Source organism: Hydra vulgaris, chromosome 13, assembly GCF_038396675.1.
Source record: "Hydra vulgaris chromosome 13, alternate assembly HydraT2T_AEP".
Lineage (NCBI taxonomy): Eukaryota > Metazoa > Cnidaria > Hydrozoa > Anthoathecata > Hydridae > Hydra > Hydra vulgaris.
Genome location: NC_088932.1, coordinates 17,575,001 through 17,587,500, shown reverse-complemented (window position 1 = coordinate 17,587,500; position 12,500 = coordinate 17,575,001). Strand labels below are relative to the sequence as shown.

The 12,500-nt window shown below is 29.2% G+C and overlaps 1 protein-coding gene across 1 annotated transcript in view; it reads left to right on the top strand.

The window, feature by feature from the left end:
* The window catches only part of LOC100205414 (probable ribosome biogenesis protein RLP24), a 27,079-nt gene that overhangs the window by 3,571 nt on the left and 11,008 nt on the right, over nt 1–12,500 (top strand). Inside the window, exons 2-4 of the mRNA XM_065815017.1 lie at nt 5,354–5,467; nt 5,553–5,625; nt 5,748–5,811. Of these exons, the coding sequence (XP_065671089.1) occupies nt 5,354–5,467; nt 5,553–5,625; nt 5,748–5,811 (251 nt within the window). The remainder of the gene's footprint in view (nt 1–5,353; nt 5,468–5,552; nt 5,626–5,747; nt 5,812–12,500) is intronic.

Below are 12,500 nucleotides of genomic sequence, written 5' to 3'. Positions count from 1 at the left end.
TAATGATGTAAGGTACTTCGGCACATGTTTATTTTTTCAGAATATCATTGATACTACACATAAGGAATATTTTTCGCAATAAAATCTCCAAATTTTGCAAAAAAGTAAAAAAAAATGTGATAAAATGAGTAATTCTATTTTTTATTATTATTATATTACATTTGCAAACTATATTATGAATCTAAATAACAAAGATAATTAATTTAATTGTTGAATAGGTTATAAAAACAACGCCACACCACATAATAAACGTTTTTTAGCTGATTAAAATGTAAGTTATACTGTTTTTGGAGAAGAAAGAAAAAAAACATACTTTTTTAATCAAAAATACAGATATTTATCTAAACCCTGAAAAAAAAATGTATTATAAATATTTATGCTAGCCTTGCCCTCAAGACCCTTAAAGTAATCCGTTTTTGGTCATTTTTGGGTCCCTTTTTTTCCAAACATATGCTTTGAGGACAAGGAAAGAGTGGTTCAATGGTGCTGAAATTTTTTGTGAGTAAGTTTAATCATATTTGCTTCAAATCTAGACGGTTTTGTTTTTCAAATTCTAAAATTTTTTTTTCTGACCACCCCTAATGCACACATACATACATACATACATACATACATCAAAAAGTTTAAATTATAAAAAAATTATTTCACAGGAAGTTGGGAATTGTTATAATTAATTATGTAATAACTGTAGTATTTTGCAACCAGGAAGTTGCATCAACTACATTAGATAATTAAAAAGTCATGAAAAGAATTCTTTAGAATTAAGATAATTTTAGACAGGTCATTTGTTTTTATAATTTTATATTCAGTAAATTTTCTTTATCTAAATAAGTAATAATTTCAAATTTTTCTTGTAAACATAGTATACATTTTTTGGAAATGTTATTATAGCCTAGCACCGTTTTTAGAATATACCTGTTTATTTAAAATTAATATTTTTTTCTTTTAGTAGCCAAATATATTTTGATAGCATAGTCTCTTTTGAGTATTTTTTATGTTTAAAAGATTGTTTGTGGTTGGCATAACGTTTTTTCCATTTGCCCTCAGTTAAGCCAATATATTGTTTATTAGGGTTGTTTTATGTGGAAACAATACATTTATAAATAAATTTTTTGATAAGCATTTGCCATTCATAGGGCAGTCTATTTTTATTAATCAATGCAAAATTATGGCCTTTTATGATTCTTTCAATATTTTTAGTACAGCTATAGCTTACCTTAATAGTGTTCCTGTTAAAAGTTTTAGTGCAATTTATTAGAGGGAGGGAAATGTATGTCAACTAATTTTAAAAACGCTTTTCCAATATTTGTTAAAACATTTTTTATGTACAGAGTGTGTTTTATATATATATATATACATACATACATATATATATATATATATATATATATATATATATATATATATATATATATATATATATATATATATATATATATATATATATATATATATATATATATATATATATATATATATATATATATATATATATATATATATATATATATACATGCATACATATATATTATATATTTGTATATATATATATCATATATATTTATATATATATACATACATGCATACACACACACATATATTTGCTTCTAAAACACTCGGAAATAAATTTTATAATAAAGAGTACAATAACCTGTGGCGACTTGCATCGAATCATGTTCATACAAGTTGAGCAATAGTTGCGCTTACTCACGTTATTTGTTAAAAGGGTGGATATGCTCAAAGTGGTTTTTACAATATCACAAAATTGGTAATTGAAAATAGATAGTTTTCTTGTTAATTTGATTATAATTGATAATAGTAAATAAATAATTATCTATTTACAATAATTGTAAATAAATTGTTATTATCAATTTTGCAATATTGTAAAAACCGCTTTAAGCAAATCCGCACTTTTAAGAAACCCTGATTCAGTTATTCTCATGATTAAAACATATTGTTTTACATTTAAGAAACAGCAAATCAAGAATTAAGAAGCAATTAAAAAAATATTATAGATAAATAATATGGAATTAAGAAGCAGTAAAAAAAAGTATTTTCTTAGGTGGTGACGTGAATTATCAAATAACAGGCGCAAAGTTACAGTCTAACCATCAAGTTTTTGCAGACCTTTTTTAGAACATATGCAAAGTTAAATTGGCTGTTAGTGAAAGCACAAATCTTGTTATTCAAGAGTATTGTATTTTAGGAAAAAGCTAGAATCCTTACCAGAGCTATAAGTAACTGTGTAAAACTTGCAGGTTTTCACCATCTTAGAACTGCCGAAAAAAATCCAATAAAAACAAGATGTTTACAAGCACCGTGAGGAGGATTTTGAAAATAATTTAGATAATTTATTTGATATAGTACATGCTGATACTTTGGAATGGATAAAAATACAAAAATAAAAAGAACCAGGGCGTCCAGATGTTTAGCTTCTTTTGTGGCAAATTTTTGTAGACTAATAGACTAAAACTTAGCCGAAAAAGAATAAAGAATTACAGGGAATAATACAGGGCCATTAAAAGGAGCTTGTGTACTTTTGGAACAAAAACTAGACAGGGAATTACTACTTTTTGCTTCCCACCATCACAATTACAAACTGACTTTTTGTGTGTTTGAAACAAAAATCTACAAAGTCACATGTAGCCTTGAAATCCCAATGTTCAAAAAGTTTAGAGACCACTGAAAAACTATTAATCTGGCTGCTATTGAAACATACACTGATATTGTCAAACAACTTTTTAGTAATACAACATTTGAAGAATTGTTGACATTTTATAATAAAGAACTGCAAAAACTGTTGTACGTAATGATTATCTGGAAATGATTGAACTATCTGTTATTTTGTTAGGAGGTGATAACAAGAAAAAAATCAGACCTTCTGGAGCAATGCATCCACCTCATTCTGGAGCAATGAGGTGGATGGCTAGAGCTATTTACTCTTTAAAGATATGTTTGTTGCAACTCCAGATCAAAATTAGCGCCAAGACTGAACAACAACTTTATTTTGTGTCTGTCAAGAGCACAGATTTATTTTTTTGATTAAAAACTTTCTTCCAAGACCTGTTTCAACATGGGATGAAGTTGTTGCTTATGTAGAGGCGAAAAGAAAAATCTCCTCCTTATTTGCAGTTTATAATGCAGCTAAAAGAGCAGTAAATCTTATTAGATTTTAATGGTTTGATGACTGCAAAGAAAGAACAAAAGGAATTTTTGCTATGCTGTGTGCTAGAGCATAGAAATCTTTATCCAGACTGTAAAAACAAGGCCCTTAAATATCCTGCTTGATCTGTAATTTTATATTCTTTTAATAAATATTTTATAAAATATAGGTGTTTCAATTGATTTGGCTACATAATGGGAAGGGTTAAAAACAGAATATTTCAAAATCTTCAGAGTTCTGTCGGCATGCGTTAATGTTGTACAAAGATAATGTACAAATATTAAAGTTCTAAGTAAGTGTAAATAGCTTAAAAAGAAATAGGGGGTATGCATTTAAATATCCAAAAACAAGTTCACTCATAAATTCTTATTTAAACCAAATTTTTAGATAAACCAAAATCAGTAACCCAATAAATTATTGATTCATCATCCATCATGATCCATTGTCAATTTTACATCATTTAAAGATTTTTAAATTGAAGAGCTTAGTGCTAAAAGTAATCTAATTTAATCAGCCATTTTAAATTCTTATTTAAAAGTGTTATATCTCTGATCAAAGTAGATTTTCTCAAAACATTTTTTTGTGACTTAAGTACTTTTAGCACTAAGTTCTTGAATTACTTTTTTCTGTAACTGTCACTGTGAACACTGCACAGTGGGCCAGGTGGTGGACAAAATCTAAAAAATAAATATTTATTATATTCAAAACCATATAATAAAACATATTTGTAATACTCTCATTTAAAAATTTTTATTTTTTAAGCATAACTATAGCAAACAGTAACTTTTAAAATTTTATGAGCTTTATATATTTAAAGTATCTAACAGTAAAGCTTTATGAAAAAAATATAAAGTAAAGATCAGCCTTTATAATGAGAGATATAATGAAAATTGGCTAGGTCAAGATTTTTAATACACCTACAGTACATTAAATCCTACATCATCAGTTAATGAAGTTAAGAAACCATGTTGCTTATTCTGAAAACAAGCTACATGACTGTTCAGTACAAATACTGCTAAAAGATTTTCCAAAACACACTCTTAAAAAGCTGTGTGATAAACAAACTACTGTGCTAATCACAATGCTAAGGAATTACCTAAACTGATGTTTAGATGCAAGGCTGGTTTTGATGGTGCTACAGGATATAGTGTTTACAAACAGGTTAAGTTAAAATGAAAGTACTGACAAATGAAGAGCGCCTGTTGATTATTTGCATAGTACCTTAAGTACTCAGTAAGCTTTATAATAATAAAAAGTTGTAATATTCATCCAGAATGTGCGGCCAATAGATTAAAAATAAATAAAATACATTATCATATATAGAGATGATAAATAATCTACAGACTTATTCAAAACGTCGTGGACATATAATAATATCAATAATAGAGTTTCAAATCTATATATTTATATTTTCTATATATTTCTATATATTTATCTATATATTTCAAATTTATTATACAATAATATTGATAAAAGAGTTTCAAATCTTCAAAAAAGAGTGATAAATTTTTATTTTTTCTGAAGTGCGTTTTTATTTTTAGTTTATTTATAGTTTATTGCATCAAATTTTTTTTTTAGTTTATTCCACTAGAAAAGTTTGTTATTCAGTTCCACGATTTTAAGAAGTTATTGGATTTGAAATTAAAAAATTATAAATCCACGTTTTCAAAGTTTTATTAAGTTTGTTAAATAATTTTTAGTATTAGCAACTATTTAACTAAAATTTATAATAAAAGTAAATATATCTTAATACAAAGTGATTCTTTGGACATTTAAATGGTTTTGGTAAAAAAAAAAGATCAAAATAATTTTTTCCACCATGTCTAATATCCGGCCCACTGTGCACTGCTTTAGCAATAAAAAAATCCAAAAAATGAATTTAAATATAGATAAATCCATTATCAAATAATAATAATAATCACTGTATAAAAATAGAAATCACTGGTATAGCTTTGAAAGTTTTATATGTATATGTATACTTAAAAACTTTTCATACCTAGATACTGTTAAGTTATAACTCATAGTTGTTGTATACATTAAAATCATTATTCAAATGACATCACTGACATAACTATCTAAATATGCAATAAAAAATATATACCTTAGTATGTGTAGACTTGAAGATTGAGGCCTAAATAACTATATAATTAATTTAAATACGTTATACACATATATATCTATATTGCACAGGTTTTTCGGTTTTGTCGCTCGAAATGTCACAAAGCTTTTAAAATGAAAAGAAATCCACGTAAAGTTCGTTGGACAAAAGCATTTAGAAAGTCACATGGAAAGGAACTTACAGTGGTAAATTTTTTGAATAAGTTTTTAGTTTAGTTTTGTAATCACAAGGAGCAAAGAAACAAAATTAAATTTTATATTTTGTTTACAGGATCCATCGTTTGAGTTTGAAAAGAAGCGAAATACTCCTCTCTCTTATGATAGAGAACTCTGGTCAAAAACAGGTTTTTAAAGTTTAAACAGTTTAAAATTATTAAATTACTTTTTTTTAATTGTTTCATTTTGGTTTTATAAATACTTTTTTATATTTCTGATTTTTACTTATTATAGAATAATTATTTTCTAGTGTTTGCCATTAAACGAATAGAAGAAATTAAAACTAAACGTCAAAATCTTTATATAAAAAATAGGTATGTCAACTTCTTTTTTTTTTTCTTTTTTCTTTTGAGCAAAAATACTAGATGAAAAGTTTTCAGAACATGAAGAAACAGTTACAGTAGGATGTGAGTTGGCTGAATGATTAATTACACAATATGGAAATCAATAAAAGAAAGAAATTATTAAATTATTTTAAAAAGTTTCTCATATGAAGAGAGTTTATGGAGAAGACCAACATACCAGATTTTAACCAACATACTAGCTCTCACCTAGATGAGAGGTGCACCTCTCAACCTTTTCTCCCTAATCTAACCCTAAATCTCAGTTATGTTTATTAAGTCATTATTAAAATGTGAGAAATAAAATCCATTGTTTAAATTAGTCAGATTGCCATAAAGTAAGTTTAACCATCTGGTCAGTAAATCTGGGTATCTGTTTCAGTTTCCAAAATTGAATTTAGTAACAAGTAATGGATATAATAATGATATAATAATAAAGATAACTTTATTATTATATCATTATTATATCAAATTGGATTCAGGTAAATTTTTTTTAAATCTAATTTGCTCTTAACAAGATTGCAAGCAACCACTATTAATTTGGGAGTTACTAGAAAACAAAGAATAGAGTTAAAGAACAATGAAACAGTTGACAGAAAACTTGAAATTATTTAAGAGAGTTCCAAAGGGTTGAAGTGCGGAGGAAAAAACAAGATAAATAAAAGATTTTAGAGCATGGAGGGACACAGTAAAAGAATGCGGCTTAACTGAATGATAAGTTATGTAAGAGTGAGTTTTGGTTGAGGAAACAAGAGATGATATCTCCTTTAAGCAGCGACCATAATAGTATTTGTTGAAAAGAAAAAGAAATGCAGCCTTACAATGATGGGAGAGAGGTTCAAGCTTGGCAGCTAAAACTATGTTTATAATGCTTTTTTGAACCCTGTCTAAAAGAGAAATCATTAGAAAAATCAGCCTAAATATGACAACAGTACACCATACAAGGAGGAATAATTGAAATAATTGAAAGAGGAATTGAATAAGGAGTTAGATTATAGTGAGCACAAGAGAAGCAAACAGATCCTAAAGTAACAGGTCAACTTTACTTTTCAACTGAGTCTTAATATTTGAAAAGAAGAAGTTTTTTTAAAGTCGGTCAACCTCGTACTCAAAAAAGGGGAAATAATATATAAATTTCAAAAATATAAGTAGTTTTTTAAAAAATATATTTAAAAATAATTTTTTTATTAAAAATTTGTAAAAATACACATTTTATTTTTAGATTATGTTTAAAAATATAGCAATTAAATCTAATATAATAGTTTTTTATTTTTAATTGAGACTGCCTTCTTAAACTAAACCCTCAAATGATGTAGCAACACTCCTTGCATGTTTTACCTATTTGTCAGCCAATGCATGTAAACAGTTTTAATTAGTTTCCTCAGTTAGATTAAATGGTTTTGACATAAGCTGTATTTTTTGTTGTCATTTATAGAAGTTACTGTTGTCATTTATAGAATTTACATAACAAATGGTTTTGCATAGTTTAAATTAAACTGGCATTTCAGTTAGATGATTTTTCACAACCATAAAAGCTCATCTTCAGTGTGCATGACAGCTTTAAACCTCAGGTCTGTGCATGTTGAGATAAGTAGCAAAACATTTATTAAGTTAAACCATGCATGTTGTGAAAACTCTTTTTTAAAGCTGATCATAAGGCTACAATTTGTTGATTTTAATTGATCTTTTTAATCATAAATGCAAGGTTTAATAGCCAATAGTGGTCATCAAAGTTAAATAGCCAACAGTGGTCATCAAAGTTAAATAGCCAACAGTAGTCATTAAAGTTAAATAGCCGACAGTGGCCATTAAAGTAAAATAGCCAACAGTGGTATCAGTACTAAGTAGTTTTGTTGCATCCATAATTTTTTTTAAATAAAACATAATTTTTTTAATATCTTTTGCCACTGATATAGCTTGAAGAAAATCTTTTGTGCATCTCCCACTTAAAGTACATTCCATAAGACCCATCGAAATTTGTGTACAATTTTCATATGACCAATTCAAAAGTTTAAATTTGCTTTTTAATCTGTTTACAATATCATGTGGAGGACATGTCTCTCAAAGTCCTTGTGCATGTTGATGTTTTTTTAAACATTTCAGACCTACAGAAGATCTGTTGAAAAAACTTGCAATTTTTTGTATTAAACTAATCTGGTTTTTAAACTTGCTGTTGAGCATTTAATGCACTCTTAATGCTTAGTTAAAGAACATGTGCAGCTCACGGTTTCCATGTAATTCTTAAATAAGAAGCAGTGGCAGGTATTGGGTTTTTGTGTTTGTGTTTAAATACAGCATATTTCTGGTTTAATATTTGAGCTTTACAATTGATTAATAATAATCTCATTAGTTTTTTAAGAGGTATGATCTGCATCAATATCTTTAAGATTAACCACAGATTAGCAATGTGTTTTTAGCTTCCATTTTGTTAGAGCTGTAGCAAAACTATTCTTTTAGATTAACAATACTAATAATAATCACATAAATTACTCCTGGTAAATATATCAAACAACTACTATTAGTTACCAGTGACTACCATTGTTTCCTTCGTAACATATAATGAATCATTAAAACTAAATAGTTTTAATGATTCATTATTAATAGCTATTTTTTGCAGCTTTCCAATGATCAAACCTGACATTTCCACAAATACTACTGGTTTCAATTTACTTTCTAACATTTTTTTGAGGTAGTTTTTTAATTTTAATTAGTAAGAGTTGAACACAATTATATAAAAACCTTTGCAGCTGATGTCTCAAAAGAACAACCGTCTGCAACAATAAATTCCAATAAAACAATAGTAAAGTTTTTTCTAAATTTAATCAAAATAAGGTGGTTATGTTACGCTTTGTTTTTATTTTTTATAACAATTGCTTTCTAAAACATCTGTAGTGGCAGAGTTTTGTACACGTAAAATGGTTTTGCAAGTTTTAAAATAAAATAAGTAAAATTGATTGTTTACTTCAAACCTAATAACTGTCGCCATTGTTTTAATAGAAAGTATGTATTAATATAATTGATCATTAACTTATCATATTTACTTATCATATTTATTTATCATAACCTAATAATTGCTGCCAATGCTTAAATAGAAAAATGACTTAACATTTGTTGCCATTGTTTAAATAAAAATATAGGAATTTGAAATGGCTTGTAAAATAAAAAGTCAATTTTAAAAGAACGTTTTCTAATTTAATTGTTCTACAAGTAATGATCGTTTAATGAATCAAAATATTTTATGTATGGGCATTTTTTAAGTCTATTTATATAAGAAAGTTTTCTAAATTGCTCTCCGTGAAAAATATATACAAAGCAACAAAATAGCAGTTGTTTCTTTTATAACTTTATGATAGTTTAAATAATTTAATAGAGTTTTGAAAAGATTATTTGCTAAAATTTTTTACATTATTATTGGGAGTTTAGTTTTTGTTCAAAGAAACAAATGACATGTTAGAAAAGCTGTTTTGACAGCAACTCGTTTTAGAACTGCGCCACCAGGGCTTTGAGAAAATTTGTCCCAGGAAAATTTGTCCCAGGGCTTTGAGAAAATTTGTCCCAGGATTGATCCTGTGTGCTATTGTTACAAATTTAAACTTTCATGCAATTTTTATTTTAACTACTTTTTAAAAAAGTTTTTAATGGTTATTAGAATAAACCTGCTCTAATTATGTTAAAATGTATAATTTTATAATTTTGATAATTAAAAAATATTATAAACTAAATTTGTTTGTTTATGCGACACAATGGTCGCAAAAAGTGACCAACGGAGCCGTCCAGTTACGTAGACCTGGGAGATGTGAAAATAAAAACAGATTGTAGATGGTGTCATCGAATAAAAAATAAAAATCATAAGAAAATATAAAATGTGTGGCAAGACTTTTGTGAAGTAGAAAAACGAAGAATATATGATAAGGGGGTATGGGGAGGAACAACTAACGCTCTAGTCACTCTGAGTGTTGAACATATGCAACAAAGAACAAATATTTGATATACTGATTTTAGAGACTGTTGATGTCTACAGGTGTGATGGTGTAGTGCATTAGTATGTACCGTTTGGTCGTCTTGTATGGTCTCGTTATGTTTTCGTTCACTTTCAAATCGGGTGAATAGAAAGCTAAACACACTCACTCCTTGCGCTTATGGGCTAGCACATCAGAGCCAGACGTAAGACCTACAGAATGGATTTCAATTGATCGAATGCACACATTAGTCACCATAGGCCACAAGCCATCGCTCTTAGTCAAAAGAGCTACTGCCCCGTGCTGGTGTGGAATGATGTGCTATGGAGTGAGATTTTAGATCCGAGCACATAGTCAGCGAGCGCTGATCCGACGTGCATTGTGGAGCTTCCGAATGAACGTGTGCGTGAGTGTTAGCGTAGCCATTAGGTTATTGAGCGCCGTAACCACATCCAGCGGGATAGCCTAATGTCCGTTTTGTCGTTGTAGTGTACATTGGAAGAAGTCGGGGCTCACCAGCCACAAAGAACAAATTTGTTTGTTTATGCGACACAATGGTCGCAAAAAGTGACCAACGGAGCCGTCCAGTCACGTAGATCTGGGAGATGTGAAAATAGAAGTAGATTGTAGATGATGTCATTGGGTGAGAATCATAAATGAATGTAAAGACTATTTTGTAGGAGGAAGAAAATTTTAGGACTCAGAGATTAGGTGAACAATAACTCACGCTCTAGTCATACTAAACAAATGATAAAACAATGGTCTATGAGTAAACAAGTCAATATCGATCCGCTGGTTCATTAAAGGCAACCATGGCTAAAATTATCGCACCATACAAAAACAATAAAATAAGTAGATAACAAAATATAAAGTAAAATGATACAAAATATAAGTACGAGCAATATAAAAAGAAAAAATAGGCTAGTAAATGTGCTACTATATATGGTCTAAACTCTAGATAACCAACTGAAAACTGATAATCACCTGTGTGAGATAAAAGTATATAAATGTCATAAATGTAACAAATTCATAATATAAAGCTCACAAAGCGCTATAATACGTGGGTGTAAGAGGTAAAAAAATGTTGGTGCCATGGTAACCAATCAGAATTAAGTCGTGCATAATGGTGATCCCCCTCCTCAGGAATGCACTGCGATCACCAATGACGTTTCGGAGAGCCCGAGACCTGCACTAACGCCACTCGTCAGGGGCGTGTCCTTGCAACAGATCTCACCGCCTGCACTCTACGTCATGCTAGTCAATATTGCAATATAACAGGACTACACTACAAAAGCCAAAAATCCCAATCCCTATCCCAGTTTTAAATACAGCTCCAACATTCTTAGAGATCTCATGAGGGTGGTAAGGGATGCGCGTGGTGTAAATATAAGCAAATATGTTGATACATATAAATATCATGTACACTTACATTAGAAAAGACAAACGTGTACACATGCATGTATGCGTATGTATAAAAATAAACAATTTAATGTATAGAAATAACACAAAGCAAATAGAAAATAGAAATTAATAATTATGAGTAACTTACCGTTTCTTTTATGGCTGAAATGTGTCTTATAAATATAATACGTAAATATCACTCATAATCATCGAAACTCAGAATGTTTGTCGTTAGTATAAAAGTAGTTAGTTGAAAATATGGTAGAAAATCTGGTGACTCCAATAGTATGAGAAATATAAATCTTGCCTGATAAGTAGAGACAAAAGCTATCACACAAAACAGACTCAGATAAATTAAAAAATGATTGGCCAGAGATAAAAAAATACAGACATATAATCAGTAGGCAGAGAATAGTGAAAAAAATAAACAGATGAGACAATAAATGCGATTTTATACTAATAGCTTATAACCACTGAAAAACGTAACGTTTAAAAACAATATTGTTGACAAAACGACCAAACGAACGTTAGTGAACACTGTATAATGCAAACCACAACAAACTAACTTAGCGACGTCAGATCAAGAAAACTAGATAGAAACAAAAAAGAAACAAAAAAACCTTATGAGATTGTGATATGTCTAAACTTATCTAGTGGTATAGTTCAGTACATACAAACCAAGAATACATTTGTTTTAAAAATACGCTAATACGTAATTTTGTGAAAAATTTTCGCGCTCTTTTGCTTCTCACAAATATGCGGTCTCATTCACACGTAATAACACAAATCTGAATAAATTTACAAGGATAAGGTCAAAAAAAGATTACGAACAAAAGTATATAATAAAGAACAAATATTTGATAAACTGATTTTAGAGACTGTTGATGTCTACAGGTGTGATGGTGTAGTGCATTAGTATGTATCGTTTGGTCGTCTCGTCTGGTCTCGTTATGTTTTCGTTCACTTTCAAATCGGGTGAATAGAAAGCTAAACACACTCACTCCTTGCGCTTATGGGCTAGCACATCAGAGCCAGACGTAAGACCTACAGAATGGATTTCAATTGATCGAATGCACACATTAGTCACCGTAGGCCACAAGCCATCGCTCTTAGTCAAAAGGGCTACTGCCCCGTGCTGGTGTGGAATGATGTGCTATGGAGTGAGATTTTAGATCCGAGCACATAGTCAGCGAGCGCTGATCCGATGTGCATTGTGGAGCTTCCGAATGAACGTGTGCGTGAGTGTTAGCGTAGCCATTAGGTTATTGAGCGCCGTAACCACATCCAGCGGGATAGCCTAAT